This window comes from Hippopotamus amphibius, chromosome 2 (genome assembly GCF_030028045.1).
Source record: "Hippopotamus amphibius kiboko isolate mHipAmp2 chromosome 2, mHipAmp2.hap2, whole genome shotgun sequence".
Classification (NCBI taxonomy): domain Eukaryota; kingdom Metazoa; phylum Chordata; class Mammalia; order Artiodactyla; family Hippopotamidae; genus Hippopotamus; species Hippopotamus amphibius.
Genome location: NC_080187.1, coordinates 161,605,325 through 161,628,962, shown reverse-complemented (window position 1 = coordinate 161,628,962; position 23,638 = coordinate 161,605,325). Strand labels below are relative to the sequence as shown.

Sequence of the window (23,638 nt, the reverse complement as noted above, 5' to 3'; positions counted from 1 at the left end):
CACCTGCTGTTCTCCCGGAGCTATCTCGCCTGCTTGGGAATTATTCTCATTAGTTCATCTAACACCAGCCTGCTATGAGCCCTGTCCCTTCGGTTCTTGTTCATTATCAAACAAGGCTACTGAGTCCTCTATCACACCTGTATTTCAACCTCAGTTCCGCTTTTAAGACAAAACTGTCGGGGAGCTGCTGGCCAAAGGAAGACCTTGCCTGGCCAGAAGAAAATTCTGCTCTGGAGTGGCTAGCAGAACCCGCTCCCTTCTGTACCTAAAATTAACGCCTGCTGCGGGAGCAGCTGCAATCCGTTTATTTCTCCCTCTAGTAGCTGGAAAAAAAGTGTTTGGGTCAAGGGGAGGTTCGAAAGAACGCCAGCAAGCCAGACCCAGGCTGGATACACAGGTGCCAGAACGAACGAGAAACTTGTTAAATACGCGATCATACAGACAGGCAAATCACTACTCCAGGACCCGGAAAGCTTTTTTCTTCTTGCCATAGCCAATTCATCCTCCAGATGAAAGCTCTAAACCGCCGCAACGCGAACCCCAACCTCCACCTTCATGCCGCCCACACGTGGGGCTGGCGCAGGCGCACATCGAATACCTACGGTCCTCTCTCCCCACCCCCCTCCAGGGGCGGGGCCTTGGAGCTCTCAGCGCGCTGGAACTGACGCTTGGAGTTGTGAGTCCGTGCGCAAGAGCGGATAAAGCCTGCCGGCGCCCCGGAAGCAGTCGCCGCAACTTCCGGAGGGGCTTGTACGCCTGGTGCGGGAGCTACGGGTCCCCGAAACTGTGTTTGGAGTGGTGGTGCACCATGTCTCGTGGTTCCAGTGCTGGTTTTGACCGCCACATTACCATTTTTTCCCCCGAAGGCCGGCTCTACCAAGTAGGTGAGTGAACCGGGTTTGCCTTTGGTCCACTCGAATTGCTCTGTCATGGTTCGGCCTGGAGCAGGAAGCCGCGGCCGGAGTTTAGTGCCGGGCTGAAGCATGGCTGGAGCTGGGACTGGAGGAGGGCCTAGGCTAGGTCGAACCCTGTGAGCTTCCCACCGCTGTCTGCAGGCAGGGATGGAGCCCGAAGGCCGAAGTCCTCGGGCTCTCCAGGGCAAGCGGCCGCACTGCTTGGACACTATACAGAATTAGGGAAGGTAGAGCTGTTTGAGGTGAGTGGGCCCAACGTCTGTAACCCTCCAAAGGGTAATGGTTCCTTGACCTTCCAATTAAAACGTTCCCTCTCCGTTTTCTTTTGTTTGCAGCGTGGATTTCCTGGTCTTGTGGTTAATTCCACATAGGTATTCAGAGCCTTCTGCTTGCCAGACGCTGTACTTGTCCTGGGGGATGCAAAGATGTCACACCCTCACCTTGTACTGAAGCTCACAGCTTAAAGGGAGTGGCATATACGTAAACAAACGTATAAAAATAAAAACAAAAGGCGCCACATTACAAGTATCTACAGAGTTCAGGACATCTTTGGAAAACCGGTAGACAGGATGACTGGCTGTCAGTTCTACAGCTGCTCTTGAAGCTAGCATCCTCTGTTAACCCACATCTGTTTGAATGCTACTATAGTTTAAAAGCTGGTTCTGAATTGTAGATGAGGTATGGTGAACTAGCTGTTTCCTGAAGAATAGCTTCAATGGAAATAAACCCTAAAGTCGTTACAGTTGTTCAGTGTAACAGCATATTTTGCTGGATCGAAAAGGTGTCAGGGTTTAGGTTGTGATTATAACCCCGCACCATTAACCCCTTGCCTTGGAGAATTCAGTGTCAGGAGACCCTGATTTACAGCTGGCTGGTGATGGTTTCATTTTTGAGTGAATTTAGCACATTAGTGCCTTGGTGAGGACAGTGATATAATCGTCTGTGCTTAGAAATCATAAGGAGAGAGTTGGCCTGTAAATGAGGTTCTCTTCAGATTTTAGAAATAAATATAACTTGAAATGAAACCAGTCTACTGTATGGCTACATACTGGATATAATGTAGCAAGAAACAACATCATATTGGGTAATTCAGTAACCCTTTTAACTCATCCCCAATTGAAAAATACGATCTAAGGTAGAACAGAGAGATGATAACTGTATCCTCAAGGACGTTTCATTTTTAAAGTTTCATTCCTGAGTTTTAAAGATTTTTTCTATATTGGACTATGCTTCCAGTGTTCTATCTCATGGTTTTTAATATGCCAACAGGAAAAGTCACTTAGACCTACACTTTCTATACTATACTGTGAAATATAGCCATAAACATAGGCTTCAGTGCTTCCCAGGTTTGGTGAGCAGAAAGGCTGAATATAGTGTCATTATAATAGTTTAAAAAAGATTTGGAATAGAAAATGTAGTTCAAAACAAGTTAAATATCTAGAGAATAATTTTAAGCTCTGTTTTGTTGAATAACACACTCCCTCTGCTACTCAGGGCACTAATTAATCATTGCTAAGAAAAGGAAAGTGAAAGAATAGTTAGGATGAGCAAGCAGTATAGTAGTGAAGAGTGCAGGCCCTAGAGCCACACTTGGATTCAGATTCCTGCTCTCCTCCGTGCAAGCTCACCTGGTCAAGTGGTGTAACTTTAGCCTTAGTTTCTGTTTGCAAAGTTGGCCTAATAATTCCTTCCTTATGTGGTTGTTTTGAAGATTAAATAAAGTGATATGTGTAGAGTGCTTAGCACAGTATTAAGTCCTCAGTAAATGTTATTTTTTGTTTGATTCTTTGGCTTATTTTTTTGGCCTATTAGATCAGTACCTCTGTAGACATGGACTGTCTCTTCTTTTATAGTCCATCCATGCTTGATTCTCTAGTGAAATACATGTGCATTGTCATAATGTTGTAAATACTGTTTATTAGCTTATAAACCTTAGAATCTGCCAAAGACAAAACGTGTAAGAATTATAAAGTGCACATTGTTAACCATGACAGTGGAAAAATAATATAAGAAAAATGGGGAGATGACAAGGGAATGGAAAGGTGAGTATGTTCCTCATCTTCCATAGTTGGGAATCAAAAGATAAATGTAGTCTAAAGTTGATAAGTTAAAAACAGAGGTATAAATTTAGAGTTACAATGCTAACTATAATTGTAGATAAACTGTTGGCAGTGTTTGTTCGCAAGGAGTAGGGAGAAAGATTTTTTATTGTTACCTGTATCCTTTGGTAACTGTTGAAAATTTTCTCTTAATGAATGTATTCGTGTGTGTGTGTGTGTGTGTGTGTGTGTGTGTGTAGGAAAACTGTAGCACTGTATACAGAGCACTTGGCTTTGAAATCTCATTTCAGGAATTCTCTGAGTTATCAGTGGGGAAACTAAGGCCCATTAGCCTGGCTTCTTTCAGGCCCCTCTTCTGCTTGCAGACCTTTTGCTGGATATGTCTGGCAAGGGAGGTAGGAGCAGTCACTTGAATTTGCCTCCCAGGTGAAAGTGAGCACTGACTGGTTGCTTCTAAGAAGAGGGCATGCTGATAAGGAACAGGAAAAGAAAGAGATTGGGAGAGACAGACTGGAGAGGACAGTTTTCTAATCTAGAAGTAGTATTATGTATTGAAGCCAGGATTCCTGGGGCCTCCTTGCTTCATACCAACTAGGAGAACTTCTCCATATGTAAAATAGAGATAATAATTCCACTTACCTTACAGGTTTGTAAGGATTTAATGAGTTAATAGATGTAAGATACTTATTGTCTCACACAGTAAGCGCTCAGTAAGTGTTTCTGTGAGGGATGCTGTCAGGAAGAAACAAGTGGCTGATAAAAATGGAATCAGGAGTTTCAGAAATAAATGGACTGAGAAGTACTTACTGTTTGTCTCTTTTGCTGTTAAAAAAAATTCTTGTTTTAAAGTAGTTTCTCAACCTAGACTCCTCATGCCCCCCTTGAATCTGATTTGAAATTAAATGTGTATATGTAAGCATACATATATATGTGTGTATATATATCCATAAATACATACATAGTAAAACTACACAAAAAAGTAATAGGATCAAACACTGCTGTTTTCAACCTCATATCCCGCCCTACCCAACCCAAACACACACCAGCGCCAAGATTTCTAATGACCCCACCTGCTTGAAAAACCATTTTAAGGAGTGTAATATTAGGAGGCACTGTGAAATGAGACATATTTCCTGCTTAAGGTACAAGGTTAGGGAAAGACAGGATGGCAGTTTCAAAAAATCTTAACAAAAAGTTTCTGGTTGTACAGCATTCAAATTGAATGTAGACACATCCTGCAGAATACCTGCCTTGCCCTAGTAGAACATCTCTTACTTTTTTGATAATCAAACTTCAAAGAATGTGTGCGCCATAAATTATTTTTCCAGCGCATGTTTATATGGGGGAAAAATCGTATTTTCCAAAATTGAGTACAGGTTTTTGTTTCTTCTTAAACAACATCTATTTATTTTCTCCCATTTTGTAAGTTAGAAGTCTGGTAGGCTTAGGGTTACACAGGCTGAAAATCAGTGTGTCATTAGGGGTGAATTTTTTTTTTTAATTTAAGATTTGTTTTTTATTGAGGTAACATTGGCTTAAAACATTATATGTTTCATTTGTACAACATTATATTTTTATTTCTGTATTCCCTACATCATGCTTACCACCAAAAATTTAGTTTCCATCTCAGTACAGCATTTTAAACAAAATCATGGGTGGGAAAGATCTTGAGTTACACTCCTGTAATTGGCAGAATTTCAGAATCACCTGTAGATGTTTCGCAGTGAGCATAGTAAATGGGATGTGCATCTCTGGTGTTGCTAGCATCACAATGAGCAGCTCATACTGTGAACCATTGTTGGGCATTGTGTGCTTGACCTGAGCATTTTGTCACAGTACCTTTTATATTTAGCCCCTGTGTTTTCCTAGTGGTGTACAGATGAGTCCCAGAAAAGTTGGGAAAGTGTGGGGAAAATTGTAAGAGAGAAAGCAAAGCGTATAATAGATTATTGTGGGAAAGAGTGCTCTGTATACAAACAACTGTTTATTAACCATTTTATTTGTAATCAAGGAAGCAGTTTTCATTCTAACCTAACAGTTTGTTATTAGGTTGAACCCTGTGTGATTTAGTATGTATTTAAGTTACAAAGTAAGAAATTGGGGGCTTGAGGTAGACTATAATCCATTATAATTTTTCACACTTAAAAAATGAGACATGGGCTATCAGTTATCATTTCCCTGCATAATCTTGGACATTTAAGAACAGATTACTGGACTTCCTAGGTGGCGCAGTGGGTAAGAATCCACCTGCCAATTCAGGGGACATGGGTTCGATCCCTGCCCCAGGAAGATACCACATACCGCGGAGCAACTAAGACTGTGCGCCACAACTATTGAGCCTGTGCTCTAGAGCCCGTGAGCCACAACTGTTGAGCCTGTGTGCTGTAACTACTGAAGCCCACGCGCCTAGAGCCCGTGCTCTACAACAAGAGAGGCCACTGCAATGAGAAGCCTGCGCACCACAACGAAGAGTAGCCCCCGCTCACCACAACTAGAGAAAGGCCGTGTACAGCAACGAAGACCCAACACAGCCAATAAAATAAATAAATAAATAAATTATTTTTAAAAAAAGATTACTGAGATTAACATAACAGTGTTTGCTAGTTTTATAAGTTTCCAAAATTTTATCCAAAAAAACAAACTCTTTTGTGATGGAGATAAAGTGTTTAATTACTGCTTCTGACATTTGAATTCTGACTTTTAAAAACTAAATATGCCTTTTACATGCTGCCTTTAAACTATTCTATTTTTTCTTAATTGGTCTTCATGCTCACCTCTGCTGTAAACTGGGGTATTACTTTTTACCCTACCAGTGTTTCTTTAGAGAATAGATTTTAGTTATTGTCTCTAGATTCTTTACTTGGCAGTTTCCGTTTTTGTGGAAATTATTATAACATATATTTTATGGTGGTATTGTTATTTAAATTTTTTTTAAATTGAGGTATAGTTGATGTACAATAATGTAAGTTTCAGGTGTACAACATAGTAATTCACAATTTTTAAAGGTTATACCCCATTTTAGTTATTATAAAATATTGGCTATATTTCCTGTGCTGTAAAATATGTGTCTTTGAGGCTTATTTATTTTATGCTGATGGTAATGTTATGGGGATTCATTTACACAAAATTTTATTGACAATTACAGTGCAATGCAGCATGGTAAGTACTAAAATATCTGTGCAAAGAAGGGTACTTGAGGAAGTGACACTGACAGGGAGAGCCAGAAGAGTTTCCTCAGAGAAGATAAATTGATCTACATGGAGATTAGATAAGGAAATTTAGGGAGATCAGTGTATTGGTCAGTCAGTGTGGCTGGAGCAAAAACAGTGACAACTGGAAGAGTAGATGGTAGCAAAATTTTGAAAAGATTTGGGTGCCATGCTAGAGTTTGGACTTTGTCCCATGGGTTTTGGACATAGCTGGCAGAAAACTTTAAGAATGACAAAGTTATTATTAAGTAGGATAGCTTAAGAGTTGAGTGTAGAGTTAGAATTAGAGGGAAAGGAAGAGATGACAGGAAGACCACTTTGGAGAGGCTTGTTCAGTAATCCATATAAGCCCTAATAGTGAACTAAGGTACTGAGAGAGAAAGAGTGAAGGAAGGGAGACTCTTGAGCTTCCTTCATTTAAAAAAATTTTATTATGGAAAATTTCAAACAAAAGTAGGAAAATAGTACAGTGACCCACATATATCCCTAACTCAGCTTCAGTGGTTGTCAGCATTTTGTCAATCTTGTTTTCCCATACACTTTTCCCTTCTCTGCTGGAGTATTTTAAAGCAAATCCTAGATGTGAGAGTGGACATTTCTCTGAGGAGAGAGAAATGAAGAGTCAAGAATGGTACTGAGGTTTGTAGCTTGAAAACTTGAGTGGTTAGTAATTTGAGATAATGACTGTAAGAAAAGAAGTAGGTTTATACAGAAGAGGAGTTTAATTTCAGACATGCCTTTGCGAGAAACAGGCATTTGCAAATATGGGTTCAGAGCTAAAGATGACAGAGTTAGTAGTGATTATATAGGATAAAATCATCCAGTGATAGAGAGAAATGATAGAATCTTGGGGGATACTAGTATTTAAGGAGCCAGGTAAAGAGATGGAAGCAGTGAAGGAGACTGAAAAGTAGGAGATGAATAGCAGGAATGATATTCCTTTTTTTTTTTTTTTTTTTTTTGGCACCACTCCACATGGCATACGGGATCCTAGTTCCCCAGCCAGGGATGGAACCCCGTGTAGTGGAAGTGTAGAGTCTCAACCAGTGGACTGCCAGGGAAGTCCAGGAATGATATTCTTAACTAAGAACTTTAAATTAAATTAAAAATTCAGTTCCTTAGTTGCACTAGCCCTATTTCAAGTACTCAGTAGCCACATGTGTCTAATGGCTATTATATTGGACAGTGCAAATATAGAACACTGCCATCATCCCAGAAAGTTCTGTTGGACAGCACTAGTCTATATAGAGAGGGAGAGAGGACTAGGAATCCTTTAAAGAATCCCGGCTAATTCGTAGACATATTCTCTATTGAGAAACATTTTTTATATGCAAAAAGATTTTTTATATTTGTGGTTCAAATTTTTATTTTGTGGTGAGGGCCATTGCTCTTTCTTTGGTGGCCTTTTATCTTTTGCATTATTTAAGCAGACCAGATAAGTAATGCATGTGAGTGAAACCTGCTGGTGAGATAGGAGGAGGAGTGGGAACTGTGAAAAACTGCAAAACACGTGCCAGCCCTAGATGGTTTTTCCTCTGCAGGACAGTTGCTATGTGGGAATGAGGGTCAAATGATACCAGAATTTTTTTCCCTAAGAAAAACTAAACCTTGATTTTATTTTATCAGACTTTTAATTAATTAAAATCTTCCTAGAAAACTATGCATTCTAAACCAATTTGAGTAAGCTGGATTGGGTCCACAGCCAACCTTTGACTTAGTGTCGACTGGTTGCAGATGTAGTTTTAAAGTTCCTTGGTTCCTGCTTTCTTTGACTATGCAGTCTGGTGGTGGAGGGAGACATATACACTTGAAAATGCTAAAATTACTGGTGAAATAGGAAAGGTTATGGGAATTCAGAGATTTCCTAGAATCCCTTCTAGGAAATCAGAAAGTGTCCATGGGAAATGGAAGAGGCTTGAGGGGAAGGGCAAGCTTTGACTAAGTGGAAATAAAGAGTGATAGGGCAGTCCAGAGAGCACTTGAAGAAGCAAAGACATCTTCATTATGGGAAGGGCCAAGGTCTCTAAACAAGTACAGTGTAAGAGGAAAGATGGTAAAAATTGCAAACTAATAGCCCTCTATAGCCATCGATGGAGTATTTTTTAGGCCAGAATTGTGTTCTGAACAATCAGGTAATAACAGACAGCAAACAATTGAAAATATAGTACTGAAATTAGGTGAGATCAAGGATAAGTGACCCAGATATTAGACCCAGATACACATCTGTATAGAAGTGATTGTTCCTAATATTTATCTCTATAATATGTGTAGTGATAATCCTTTTATTCCTGATAACTGGTCATTTGTATTCTCTTACTGTCTTGATTAGTCTGGCTGGAGGTTTGCATTAGTTTCCTGTGGCTGTTGTAACAAATTACCACAGACTTGGTGCTTAAAACAGTAGAAATTTCTTCTCTCACAGTTCTGGAGTTCAGAAGTCTAAAAATCTGTATCACCGGACCAACATCAAGGTGTGTCAGGCAGGACCATACTCTCTCTGGAGGCTCTAGGGAAGAATGCATTCCTTGCTTTATCCACTTCAAGAGGCTGTCAGCATTTCATGGCTTGTGGCTGCATCACTCTAATCTTCAAGACGAGCATTTTTAAATCTCTCTGCTCCCTCTCCGTAGCACCCTCTCCTCTGTGTGTATAAAATTTCCCTCTGTCTCTCTCTCTTAATAAGGATACATAGGAATGCATATAGGGCCTACCAGGATAATCTCCCCGTCTCAAGATTAACTTAATCACATGTGCAAAGATTTTTGGGGTGGGGGTGGGGGGGCTATATATGGTAATATTTGCAAGTTCCAGGGATTAGGACATAGATATCATTTGGGGACGATTTTTCAGCATAACAAAGGGTTTCTAATTTTGTTGGTTTTTCTTTTCTTTTTTCTTTTTTTCTTTTTGGCTGCGCCTTGTGGCATGTGGGATCTTAGTTTCCTGACCAGGGAATGAACCTGTGCCCCCTGCATTGGGAGTTCAGAGTCTTAACCGCTGGATTGCCAGGGAAGTCCCATTGGTTTATTGTTTTTGTTCAAAGAATTAATTTCTGACTTTCTCGTGTCCTCTTTTTTGTCTGTTTCATTGATTTCTGATCTTTGTTATTTCTTTTCTTCTAATCTGGGTTTACTTTGCTCTTTTCTAGCTTCTTAAAGTGGAAACTTAGGTTTGCAGTGTAGGACTGAGGGCCCTAGCTACTTTCTGGCTGTTTACCAGAAGCCACTGATGGTTCTTGCCACATAGCCACTTATCAAGCCAGCAAGAAGAATCTCTAGAGTGAGTCTGCTAGCAAGATGGAATCTTATATAATGTAATCAGGAGAGTGCCATCCCATCACCTTTGACATATTTAGTTTGTAAGAAGGAAGTTGGAGATCTTGCCCACACGGGAGGGATTACACAGAAATGTGAACACCAAGAGGCAGGTATTGTGGGGGGGAGGCCACTGTAGGCTCTGTCCACCATAGCAGTAAAATTCCATCTAAACACTTTTAGCTGCGTCCTACAAGTTTTGATATATTTTTATTATCATTCAGTTCAAAATATTTAAAAATTTCTCTTGTTATTACTTTTTTGACCCATGGATTATTTAGAAGTGTGGTTTTAAATTTTCAAATTTAAAATTTTCCCTAAATATAGGGATTTCAGCACTTTAAGATCTGAGACTTGTTTTATGGTGTAACATGTGGACTGTCTTGGTAAATGTACCATGTAATGTTAATATCATGTGCATGTATATTTTTCAGTTATTGCCAGTAGTAGTCTACAGATACCAACTAGGTCAAGGTGGTTAAGGGTGCAGTTGATATCAAGTATGCCTACTTTTTTTGTGTGCGTTTCTTTCTAGCAGTTGCTGAATGGCAGTGTTAAAATCTTTAACTAGATGGGATTGGCCATTTCTCTCTCTCTCTGTCTCTATTTATTTATTTATTGGCTGCATTGGGTCTTCGTTGCTGCATGTAGGCTTTCTCTAGTTGCAGAGAGTGGGAGCTAGTCTTCATTGTGGTTTGCGGGCTTCTCAGTGCAGTGGCTTCTCTTGTTGCAGAGTACGGGCTCTAGGTGCATGGGCTTCAGTAGTTGCGGCACATGGCTCAGTAGTTGTGGTTCGTGGGCTCTAGAGCACAAGCTCAGTAGTTGTGGCGCATGGACTTAGTTGCTCCGCGGCATGTGGAATCTTTCCAGACCAGGGATCGAACCCATGTACCCTGCATTGGCAGGTGGATTCTTAACCACTGCTCCACCAGGGAAGTCCCCTGATGCTTACTTTTATATGGTATACTTTTTTTTCATCCATTTATTAAAAGTGTATCTCTGAATGAGGTGGATAGAACTACAATCTGTCATACATAGTGAAGTAAGTCAGAAAGAGAAGGACAAATATTGTATGCTAACTCACATATATGGAATCTAAAAATGGTACTGATGAACTCAGTGACAAGAACAAGGATGCAGATACAGAGAATGGACTGGAGAACTCGAGGTATGGGAGGGGGCGGGGGGTGAAGGGGAAACTGAGAAGAAGCGAGAGAGTAGCACAGACATATATATACTACCAACTGTAAAATAGTCAGTGGGAAGTTGTTGTATAACAAAGGGAGCCCAACTCGAGGATGGAAGATGCCTTAGAGGACTGGGGCGGGGAGGGTGGGGGGGACTCGAGGGGGGGGGAGTCAGGGAAGGGAGGGAATACGGGGATATGTGTATAAAAACAGATGATTGAACCTGGTGTACCCCCAAAAAAATAAAAAATAAAAAAAAAAAGTGTATCTCTGGTAGGCAGCATATATTTGAGTCTTGCTTTTTTATCCATTCTGACAGTTCTTGCTTTTATTTGGAGTATTTCATTAACTTTTTTTTTCATTAACATTTAATGCAGTTGTTGACATGGTTAAATTTAAACTTACTGTTTTATCTATTTCTGTTTGTCTCTGTTTTGTTTGCTTGCTTGTTTGTTCCTCAGTACCTCCTCCCTTGCCTTCTTTTCAATTATCTGAATAGTTTTTAGAATTCCATTTTAATCTATTAGCCTTTCAACTACTTCTTAGCATTCTTTAGTGTTGTTCTGAGGATTATAATATACATGCTTAACTTCTGCCAGTCTTCTTAGAGTTAATATTTATCATTTCACGTAAAATGTACAAGCCTTGAAACCTTATAAGTCCATTTACTCCCTTTCCTTTTTATAAGTAATATATCTGCATATTTTATAAACTCCAGAAATGTTGTAACTTGTTAGGTATTTTTAAAGAATGAAAGAGAATAAAATAGCTTCTTACATTTATTCAGATATTTACCTTTTTTTGTTGTTCCTCATTTCTAAAGATTAGAGTTTTCTTTTGGTATCATTTTCCTTCAGCCCAAAGAATTTTTAGTATTTTTGTTGCAGGTCTAAAAGTGTCTTTATTTTACTTTCATTCTTGAAGGATGTTTTTGTTGAATGTAGAATTCTGAATTGATGGTTTTTCTTTCCACACTCTAAGGATGTTCCACGGTCTTCAGGTGAAATCCATGGAATTCAAATCATTGTTCTCTTGTATATAATCTGTTCTTTTTCACTGTTCTCAAATTTTTCTCTGCTTTTGGTTTTCAGGAATTTGACTATGATGAGCATAGGTATGTTTTCTTAGTATGTATCCTGCTTGGAGTTTGCTGAATCTTCAGTATGAAATTTTGTCTTTTTCCAGATGTGGCACATTTTAGCCATTATTTCTGAAGTTTTTTTTTTTTTTTTTCTTTTTCTTGGGGGCTGGGGGCCTTGTTCTTTTACATACATTATACCTTTTGATGTTGACCCACAGACTGACTTTTTAAAATCTGTTTTCTCTTGTTTAAAGTTAGATAGGAAATTCCCTGGTGGTTCAGAGGTTAAAACTCCGTGCTTCCACTTCAGGGGGCATGGGTTCAATCCGTGGTCTGGAAACTAAGATCCTGCATGCCATGTGGCATGGCCAAAAAAAAAAAGGATAGTTTAATTCATTTTCATACTCATTCCTTTATTATCTTCATTCTGCAGTTAAGTCCACTTGTGAATTTTTAATTTCAGATATTGTATTTTTCAGTTCTGTATTTTCTGTTTAGTTCTTTTGTACTTTACCAAGATTTCTTATTTTATCTTGAATATTTTTCATTATGCCATTGAACATAGTTTTAATAAACTTTGCCTGCTAATATAACATCTGGGTCATCTCAGAGTTGGTCTCTTGTGAGTAGATCATGTTAACTATATTTTGTTTTGTTGGTTTGGTTTCTTTTTTGGTATGTTGAGTAATTCTGGATTATATCCTGGGCATTTGTGAATGTTAGGTTGTGAAGACTGGATTCTGTTATATTCCTCCAAAGAGCATTAATTTGTTCTAGCAAGCAGTTAATTTGGGTGGCAGCTTAAATCTCGCTTTAATTCTTTTATCCTAGGTACGCCGGTTGGAGTCTGCCTTTTGCACGTGTGGTTATGGAATCAATCAGCCAGAGATTTGGGCAACATAGAAATTGGGACTCTCCCTCTCTGGCTTTCTCCTTTCTCTCCCTCATTTTCCAGCAGCTGTGGTTACTCCCCCAAACTATTGTTTAGCTCCGCAGGGCAAAATGACTGAGTTTTCTGTGGGTATTTAGCCCTGACTGGGGCCTGCACGCAGGCTGTAAATCATGAAAATGGGAAGCTTACCCCAGTCCCATTCCCTTCTTCAAGCATTGACTCCCTCTTTAGAATCTGCCTACTTTGGGCCTCTTTCTCTTGTCTTTGGGTAGTTATTGTTTTGTCTAGAGTTTATAGTTTATCTGTGGAGGGTTGATCTGGTAGAGGCTTTATTGGACCATGTAAGAAACAACTGAGTAGCATTATGAAACATTATATTTTAGAAGTTATTTGTGGTGTAATGGGATGGTAAAAAAAGCTATTGTAATTAGCTAGTTAAATGTAAGTTAGATCTGAGGATTTTCTTTGAGGTGGTTTTTCTAGAGTCTTTTACTCTTTTGTTCTCTTCAATATATGGCCATTTAGAAATATTTGATAAAGGATTTTTATCACAGCACTCCTATTAAAGGAAAATTTTTGGTGTCATAGGTAGTATCTTCCTCAGATTATCCTCACCAGTAGCTTTTTTTTTTTTTTAAGCTCTTTATTGGAATATAATTGCTTTACACTCTTGTACCAGCTTTTGAGGTACACCAAAGTGAATCAGCTGTTTTTATACATATATCCCTATATCCCCTCCCTCCCGCGACTCCCTCCTGCTCTCCCTGTCCTGACCAGTAGCTTTTTGAACCAAATAAGACCAGGCTCAGACCTGGTGTGCAGAGTAATACTGGACAGAATTTTTAAAGCCTTGTGATTGGAGTAGTGAGTAATTTTTTTTTTTTTTACATTATCCACTGTATTTTCTGCAGTGAGCGTATATTAATTTTTGTTGCTGTTTTCCTAATTATAAAATACTTCTTTACACAAAGTTTAAATATTACAGAAATATACAATATAGAAAGGGATAGACTCAGCTGTAATTCTGCTTTCCACAAGCAGTCATTATCAGCTGAACCACATGATGCCAAAGTAGTTTGTTTTTATAAACCACTTGGATTCATCTGTTTTAAGGCGGGGAATGGTTTGACAGCAGCTAGAGAAGTGCACAAGCTGAAGTTTGTTATAGATAAACTAAAGAATCCTATAGTGTAGGTAACATGAAAATTGCAAAAAAAACGTGATCCAGAAAATTTCAACTTCGTAGAGGGAGGGGAAAAGGCAGAGTAATCTGACAGCAGTTAAAACTGCATATGGTAATTAGTTATTGACCAAACGTTAACAGAAATAGGAAATCTTGAGAAAATTTAGAGCACCTAAATTTGACCCAGGAAAACCAAACTTGGTAGAAATAATGGCTACAAAACAAACTTTTTAAATGATAAAACATAATTGTTAAAGATTTGATGTGATAAATATTAAATGTTAATTAGAAATTTGGTATTTGCACCTGATGAAAGTGATCAAAATAGAGTTGATTTAATTATGATTTATTATTATTATTTTGAGTTTGCATGTCTTGGATGGCATTCCATGTTAGTTCATAAAGCTCTTTAATGACTGTTTATTATTCCATTGCATGAATCTATGATCATTTATTTGACCTTTTTTAAGAAAACTGTTCTATTTTCCAGAATATGCTTTTAAGGCTATTAACCAGGGTGGCCTTACATCAGTAGCTGTCAGAGGGAAAGACTGTGCAGTAATTGTCACACAGAAGAAAGTACCTGTAAGTAGTACTGCCCATATAGCCAGTTGTTGCAGAATGCAATGCAAGAATGTTTCATGAGTTTGTACAAGGGTGTATTATTATCTGTATATGTTAACATTATTTTTGCTTTGACCCTGCTTTCCTATCTGCCATCCAAGAAGAGTTTATTGATAGTTTAACTGAGTAGACAGAATTGACATGTTGAATTTTGTGGTATGATTATAAGCACAAAGTGATTTCTAGGTCTTTTGTCTTCAGGGACCTCAAAACACACTTTGGTGAGCTATTCTTGTGGACAGGAAACATACTATCTAAGAAAGGAAAACAGAATTGTGCCCCTGCCCCCATTTTTAAATTGGATTTAACTGTAAAATGAACAGAAAACATTTATTATATAGTTCATTGTTATAATTCTGTAATATTTTTTATCACTACAGAGACCTGTGATTTTTTAAATTATCTTGATTTTTTTTTGTACATTAGGACAAATTATTGGATTCCAGCACAGTGACTCACTTATTCAAGATAACCGAAAACATTGGCTGTGTGATGACAGGAATGACAGGTAATTGACTTGATATCTGTTTGTTTTTTTTCTTCAGATTATTTTTGAGTTTTGTGTTAATTTTATTTTTTTATTAAGAACTTTTATTGAGATATCATTGACATACAATAAACTGCATGTATTTAAAGTGTACAATTGGATTTTTTTCTCTTATTAGTAATGTATGTATGGCAATCCCAGTCTCCCAGTTTATCCCACCCCAGCCCCTCCCCAATTTCCCCACTTGGTGTCCATGTTTGTTCTCTACATCTGTGTGTGTTAATTTTAAAAAGGCTTCCTTTAGTGTCTGATTTTTCAGGTGATATAAGTAGATTTGCAGTCTTTCAAGGCTAGTATCAATATTTTCAGAGTATTGTGAGCTTTTTTGAAACCGTAAGTGTAATAGAATTAGATCTCTGTGCTGCTGTCAGGGAAACTGAGCTGAGGCGCCTCTCTTAGATGATTTATTTCAGATACTGTTAATAATGTAAGGGAACATAAGTCAGTATATCTCACACCTGGTGAGAGTAACACTGGTTAGAAGTAGGTGAGAATTATAAAAATAACTTCAAGGTTTCTATTTTCTGAAATCAAGGGAAAATTCAAGCCTACAAAAAAAAGATCAACAGAAGCATTATTCTCCCTCTTTAAAACTTGTTCTTTGGGGAGTTATTAGAAACATTTAGAAACTATGTTGACAGCTGATGAAGAGCTCAACATAAAAGGACAGTGCTGTGTATAGAACTTCATCTTTTAATTTTTTTTGCTTTTTTGTCACATACTTATTGCTGAGTCATTGACTATAGGTTGGTGGGAGAAAAAGCCATAGTGGACCACTTCTGCTTCCCTTAAGTCATAATGGAGATAGATATATGTGTATACTGGGAAAATTGTCTGGCTTTGAGGTTCCTTCTTTCCTTCTAAAGAAATAAACCTTTGTTTTTTATGCTCTAAGCTGACAGCAGATCCCAGGTGCAGAGGGCACGCTATGAGGCAGCTAATTGGAAATACAAGTATGGTTATGAGATTCCTGTGGACATGCTGTGTAAAAGAATTGCTGATATTTCTCAGGTCTACACACAGAATGCTGAAATGAGGCCTCTTGGTTGTTGTAAGTATGCAAAGAAGTCTCCCAAATAATTACTGAATTATGATTTTTTGTTTAGAGAGCATGCATAAAGAAAGTTATTTCAGTAACACTTGGGTTTTGAACATGTGGCTCGGAATTATAAAAGGTGAAGGAATTTTTATAATAAATCAGTGATGGAAGGATAGGTTTCACAACAGTATTTTAGGCACTACCTTTAAACAATAGATGCTATTAGGCTTTTGTAATGGATATTCTACTGCAATTCCAGGTTACTAGTTTGCTGGAAATGCCTAAATTAGGCATCTTAAGAATGTAGTTGGTTTTTTGTTTTGTTTTGTTTTTTTTAATTGGCTGTGTTGGGTCTTTGTTGCTGTGAATGGGGGCTACTCTTCATTGTGGTGTGTGGGCTCCTCATTGCCGTGTCTTCTCTTGTTGTGGAGCACGGGCTCTAGAGTGCAGGCTCAGTAGTTGTGGCGCATGGGCTTAGTTGCTCTGTGGCGCATGGGCTTAGTTGCTCTGTGGCGCATGGGCTTAGTTGCTCTGTGGCGTGTGGTATCTTCCTGGAGCAGGGATCGAACCCGTGTCCCCTGCATTGGCAGGCGGATTCTTAACCGCTGAGCCACCTAGGAAGCCCCAACAATGTAGTTGTTTTAACCACCCTAAAGAATCAGGCTCACACACATCTGCCTGTAATTCATATATTTAGAATAAATTTCTTCTTTAAAGAACAGGTAAATTTTTATTGGGAAAGGAATAATATTTACTGATTTTAGATTTAATGTAATAAATTAGCCTGAAAAATTCAACACCTTTGTTTCTGACATTGTGTCATTCATTTATGAGAATTAAAGCAGTCAGTGTAATGATTTTTCTTTAGCATCCGACCCTATTTTTGACCTGTCACTTAAAAATTCTCCCTTAGGGGCTTCCTAGGTGGCGCAGTGGTTAAGAATCCGCCTGCCAATGCAGAGGTCACAGGTTCGATCCCAGCTCCAGGAAGATCCCACATGCCATGGAGCAACTAAGCCCGTGTGCCAAAAAAAAAAAAAAAAAATTCTCCCTTAATTTCTTCAGTGATACTCTTCTCCTCCTCACTTTCCTTAGCTTATCCTCACCTGCTGGCCCCTTAACTGTTGCTCATCAGGTTTCTCTCCTTGGTCGTTCTCTCCTCTTTGTTCTTTCTGGGTCATCTCATCCACTTTCAGTACTTCATTTACTACCTGTATTCCAGTCACTCCCTCGTGAGGCTTAGCACAGTCTCTTCCTTCATGTCCCACAGATACTTCAAACTTGAAATCATTGCTGTTTTTCTATTCTCATCCTCAACTTCTTTCTACCCCTGCCTCACCTTTCCTGGTCATCTGTTTAGTCATCAAGCTTTACCTCAGAATATCTCTCCCTTCCGTCTCCTCTGTCACTTTTTCATTGTCTCTTGCCTTTGCCACCTAATTTACTGCCTTTCTCCCTTCTTACTCTTACTTAGTCTGTTCCATATTGCTACATGAGTTATCATTCTAAAATCAAATTTTGTTGTTTTATTGTTAATATCATGTGCAAGGCCCCTTACAGTTTACTCCCAAGTTGCCTCTTTCTTGTACTGCGTTTCTCTTTCACCTGAAGCTCCTATAATGCATGGATCTTTTTGTCACTCCCTGGGTGTGCCCTGATCTTCCATGTGCCTTTGTGCATGTTCCTTTTGCCTTGATTGCCCTTCATTTCCCTATCATCTGTTAAACCCTGCTCACCTTGCAAGACCCTGGAGAAAAGAAATATTTCTTTTTTCCTCACAAGCAGTAGGTGGATATGGCTTTTGTGTTGCCCTTGTACTTTATATCATATATCAAGTACAAAATATAAAGAAAATTACAGGGTAACATAACGTTAGAATAAAACAGATAGCTGATCACTGTCATAGTGTTTGTCAATAAAATAAGATTCAAAATTCCTCATTACTAGACTGTATAAAACATCTATAAATGTGAATAAAGTGTTAAATAATACCAAATCTTATAATAAGACAGTATATAAAAAAGGTTCAAGTTGGGTTGAGCCGTTCTTTAAATACTTTGTTACCTGCACTGCTGAGGAGCAAGAAGTTTGGTGGTCGTGTTTATTTTAATTGTATGTCGTTATAATAACATATTTATAGTAATAAAGCTGTGTGTACAGAATTTAGAATTTGGTTTATGCCGACTGCTGGAGGAATATATCCCAGCACCAACAGAGACGGGCAGTGTAAAGGTGAGCAGCTAGCCCCCAGGTACATTTCACTGTGTGCCAGTATTCCCGAGGCGGGTTCCATACCCTTTCAGTTTCCTGGAACCTTAATAGGTAGTTCCTAAATTTAAAAAAAAGAAAAAGTATTCCTTGGTCAAATAAATTTAAGAACCCTGAGCTAAAGTAGGTCAACCTACAGCAGAAGATTTTAGAACATTTAATATGCTTTTGTATATTATTTTTTTCTAAGAGAAGTATGTGAAAAAGGTGTTTTCCAAATTTATTTGACCAGTTAACACCTTGAGGGATTAGGGTTCAAAAAAACATGCTTTGGGTAATAGCAAGGATTAGAGAATAGTTTGTAAATTACATTTGTGGTCATTTAAACCCTTAAAAAAATCTGATAAAACCTTTTGCAAAATGGAAATTTACCTAATTTATCTGTGGTGATAACCTATATTTTGTTATTAGTTAAAGCAAAACACATCCTTTTTAAAAAATTTTAAGAACTGTGGAATTGGCTAATCTGATTTTCTTTGCTTTCATGAGTTGCCTTTTCTATAACATCATTTACTTTCCACATTTGTTGAGCACTTACTATCTGTCACACATTAAAAAACCTGTTCTCAGAAAAAAAAAATACATATCCTAAAATAGACAGCCAGAGTAGTGATTAACAGCAGCTATGTGACAACACCAAGAGGGAAGAAATCTTATTGTATAAAGGTATAAGATATTTAATGAGGGTCTTTCTTTCTGTTTAGGTATGATTTTAATCGGTATAGATGAAGAACAAGGCCCTCAGGTATACAAGTGTGATCCTGCAGGTTACTACTGTGGGTTTAAAGCCACTGCAGCAGGAGTTAAACAAACTGAGTCAACCAGCTTCCTTGAAAAAAAAGTGAAGAAGAAATTTGATTGGACATTTGAACAGACAGTGGAAGTAAGTTAGCCGAGAGGAGCGGACCTTTTTTTAATGCTGTATAGAATAATGAGGATCATTGCGTAGTTGACAGTCTATGTAAGCTATTCCTGGGTTATGTCACAATAACCACGTTTGTCAGGTTAATAGTAAAATTGGTGTCACATGGGAACAATGAGGATTGCTTTTATTCATCTAATTCTCTGTCTCATTTCATGGTGTATTTGAAACTGCTTTCAACAAAACTCATATAAAATGGGAAAATATAACTCAGAACAGGAGTCAAGACCAGGCCCAAAGACCTGCATGGTTGTGATTCAGGTTAGGCTTAAGCTAACTGGAAGCAGAATTTAAAAAATTGAGTCAGTAATGTTGCTCTTATGGTCCTAAAGGAAAAGCAGCCACACACCAAATTCTCAGGGAAGCAGACATCTTCATAGTAAAAGAATATGTTCACAGGATAACTTGGCAGAGAAATTATATCTGAGAAGCAGAAGTAGAACTAGCTTTATGCAGGGTCCTTGAGGGGATTGATCATCATGATTGGGAAGTTTTAAATTGACAGGACAAGACAGAATTCTTTTTTTTTTTAATTAATTAATTAATTTATTTTATTGGCTGTGTTGGGTCTTTGTTGCTGCACACGGGCTTTCTCTAGTTATGGCGAGCGGGGGCTACTCTTCCTTGTGGTGCGCAGGCTTCTCTTTGAGGTGGCCTCTCTTATTGCAGAGCACGGGCTCTAGGCACGTGGGCTTCAGTAGTTGCGGCACATGGGCTCAGTAGTTGTGGCTCACGGGCTCTAGAGTGCAGGCTCAATAGTTGTGGTGCACGGGCTTAGTTGCTCCTCTGGCTGTGGTATCTTCCTGGGGCAGGGATCAAACCGCGTCCCCTGTATTGGCAGGTGGATTCTTACCCACTGCGCCACCTAGGAAGTCCCAAGACAGAATTCTTATACAAACATTTAGTAGTCTTAGACTAAAGAAACTTCTTATTTACTGCCAAGAAGTTAAAAACAAAATTTTAGTAGATTGTGGAAAAGAGGGTTGGGGATACAGCAATTCTAAAGACTAACATGATCCTGATCAATGAGAAAGGAAAGGTTACCATCTAATACTTTTATGTTTGGTTGGCAGTATTATATACTGACAGGAAATATGAAGCTAGTTCTCATCTGGGAGGCACTGTTTAAATGTTTTTTAAAGGTTTTTGTTTTTTTTTTTAATTCATAGTTATATAAGTAGTTAATCACATCGATACAAAGCCACTTAAAACATTCTTAAATTGTTATTTTTGTAAATTCCTCAAAAGAAGACTGTATCAGTCATCTTTATCCTCTCCCCATCTCATATTGCCTGGCGTGTAGTGATCAGCAGGCAAATAGACTATTTTGTGTAAATCACCCTATTTTTGTTGTTGGACCCCTTTAATTTATAGTTTGACTTGATATAAACAAGTTACTTGTCATTGGCAGGCAACATATTATAATTAAGCAATCTGTGTAGCTGTAAAACTATATAATCTCAAACATGGAAGAAAAAAGAATAGCTTGCGGTTAACTTATGATTTGAATAAGTTTGGAATGAGAAAAATCTTGGAATCTCTGAAAAAGACTTTATTATCTTAATGTTGATACTTTTTTTCAGACTGCGATTACATGCCTGTCTACTGTTTTATCAATTGATTTCAAACCTTCAGAAATAGAAGTCGGAGTAGTTACAGTTGAAAATCCTAAATTCAGGTGAGTTACATTGTCGGCCAGGTACTCAAAGAAGTTTGCCAAGTGATAAATTCTAGTCTAGAAAGGTGGAGGTGTGTTGTTTCATTTGTCCTATAATTTGAGGAAAAAACACTTTTTTGAACTAAAGTTTGTTTTTTTCAGCATCTGAGAGATCTGTTTTAAAACTTACTGGATGTCTCCTTAAGACAGACATAACTGCTTTCCTTCTCATTTCATTTACTTTATATCTAATACCAGAGGTGATGTAAAATAACCTCCTTTATACAGGGAGTAAAGTACGCGTAAATGTTTTTTCTTTTTTTAGCTTAAGACCAATAGAAATTCAGCTTCCAAACTAGTAGATTTCAAATGGAGCTTTGATTATTTAGTGGTTATTTAAGTGGAGCTTTGAAGAGCAATATGAAATACTGATGTACGTCAGATCCTATCTGGATATCTTTGAAATCCTCAAATTTTGCATACAGCTAATTGAATTGGAGATGCTGGATGCTTGTCTGTTCTTACTCACTAAGTGACTAACTCCCACAAATCAACTTCACAGCTTCCATGAGTCAAATCTATATTGGGTGCTTAATATATATCAGCTCACTTAATCCTCCCAGCAGCCCTTGAGGTGATTTACTTTTACCATGAACCTGAATACTCTTGTGAATAGTGAAATATGCTTCAGTTAAATCCACAGATGCAAGGAACCTGCTGGAAGGCCTGTTTGACTATTATGTGTCTTTACTGTTAGGTCACGATTAGAAAGACATGGTCATGGTTAGGGGTGGGAAACAAAGGTAGTAAACTAAGTTTAACTAGACCTTGAAGAGTTTTGTTACTACATTTTTCTTTTCTAATTTGTTCTTTTTGTTGCCTGCAAGTAAGTGACATAAACATGAAAGATTTAAGAAAAAATTTGTAGAGTTTTTTTTTAAAATGGAATTGAATTACCCTCCATCCCCCATTGGAAAAGTTTGTTTTTTTTTTTTTTTTGGCTGTGCTGGGCCTTCGTTGCTGCACACGGGCTTTCTCTAGTTGTGGCAAGCGGGGCCTACTCTTTATTATGGTGCGCTGGCTTCTCAGGGGCTACTCTTCATTGTGGTGCTCAGACTTCTCAGTGCAGTGGCTTCTCTTGTTGAGGAGCACGGGCTCTAGGCACGTGGCCTTCGGTAGTTGCAGCACGGTGGGCTCAATAGGTGCAGCTTGTGGGCTACATGTAGAGCATAGGCTCAGTAGTTGTGCCCGGGCTTTGTTGCTCCATGGCATGGGGGGGTCTTCCTGGACCAGGGATGGAAGCCATGTCCCCTGCATTGGTAGGCAGATTCTTAACCACTGTGCCAGGAAAGTCCCATCTTTTTTATTTGTTAAAAATGGTAAAATTCCAGCAGGAGCACCTCTCTCTAAAGGACCTACAATTAGTTCTTATTTGCTATTCTGAAACCCTCCTATAACCTTTAAAATCTTTATTTCCATTTACTAGTTAAATAAGAAACCAAAGATCTTATGTCTTTAAAAAACTTGTATCATTTATAAATTCTGTGATAGTGAGTATACTTAATAACTAGAATATATAACATAAGCATAAACAACTGTATAAAGTAGTTACATTGCCCCAATTTACACTAAAAAATGTCACTTTGACAAATTTCACTTTTAAAAGTTTGCCAGTAATAGGTCACATTAAAGATTGTCAAGCAGTTGATGTCTTTGGGGCAAACATCATTTAGAAGATAACATGATCAACATGAAATGCCTTCTTATCTCTGAGCTGATATAAACTTGAGTTATACTAGGGATAAAGGCATTTTGACATAGGAGCTAAAATAGAATATATTATGTATAGTTTAGTGTTATATTTAATTTAAATATTTGCTTTCATTTGCAACCAAAAGGGTTTTGTTTTCAAAAGACTTAATTCTAGATCTGATGTCAAAGAGGTAAACATTAGTGTGTATAGATGAAGTTATGATGTCTGGAAATTATTCGAAGGGATGAATGGTGGGTGTATAGATTTTTAAAAGATTAGCTATAAATTGATAATTGTTGAAATTGGGTGATAGGTACACAGGAGATCATTACTATCCTACTTTTGTGTTTTGTTTTTTTTTAATTTTGCATAATAAAAAGTAAATAGTTGTGGGGTTTTTTTCCCTTTGCCTTCCAGGATTCTTACAGAAGCAGAGATTGACGCTCACCTTGTTGCTCTAGCAGAGAGAGACTAAACATTGTAGTTAGTTTACCAGATCCATGACGCCACTTGCCTGTGTGTTTGGTAACAACAGACCAACATTATGGGGGCCCCTGGATTGAAAAAGGAACCTCTCCCACTCCTCCTGCCACTGAAGTGGTTAGGATTCTGTATAAATAAAAACAGTGCTTTTGGAAAATAATTGCATCCTGTCTTTTTTACCTCCAATTTTAAGTATTAAGTCTTTGGTACATGCAGACTATTAAATAAATGTTCACCATCTTCACACTGTAGCGTTATTCATTTTGTTGAGAGATCCAGGTTTCTTTGGCTTAAGGAACTTAATAACCAGAACTTAATAACCATATAGCTGTATGGCATAATTAATAAATTACAAACTAAAACTCTGGTTTCAAAACTTGCTTTGACTAAGTTGGCATGTGAGGTAAAGCCTTTATTTTACAGGTCCTATTTCATTCCTGAACCTGGACTCCAAGTTCCATTGGAGGTTTTAACTATAGTAAAATGATTAGCATTATTGATCTTC

General features: G+C 38.1%; 1 protein-coding gene across 3 annotated transcripts; it reads left to right on the top strand.

Annotated features, from left to right (window-relative positions):
- The first annotated feature begins 713 nt into the window (after positions 1-713).
- Positions 714-23,290, top strand: PSMA6 (proteasome 20S subunit alpha 6). Of its 3 annotated transcripts, none has more exons than XM_057722796.1 (7): positions 715-884; positions 14,331-14,425; positions 14,891-14,972; positions 15,907-16,062; positions 19,023-19,201; positions 20,824-20,918; positions 23,068-23,290. In XM_057722796.1, exons 1-7 carry the CDS (start codon positions 809-811, stop codon positions 23,123-23,125), a joined length of 741 nt encoding a protein of 246 aa, XP_057578779.1. In that variant the 5' UTR covers positions 715-808; the 3' UTR covers positions 23,126-23,290. The 3 variants fall into 3 exon arrangements, with proteins under 3 accessions (XP_057578780.1, XP_057578779.1, XP_057578781.1); XM_057722798.1 differs by lacking the exon at positions 715-884 and adding an exon at positions 1,005-1,156; XM_057722797.1 differs by lacking the exon at positions 20,824-20,918 and having other exon boundaries at positions 714-884.
- Positions 23,291-23,638: the final 348 nt, after the last annotated feature.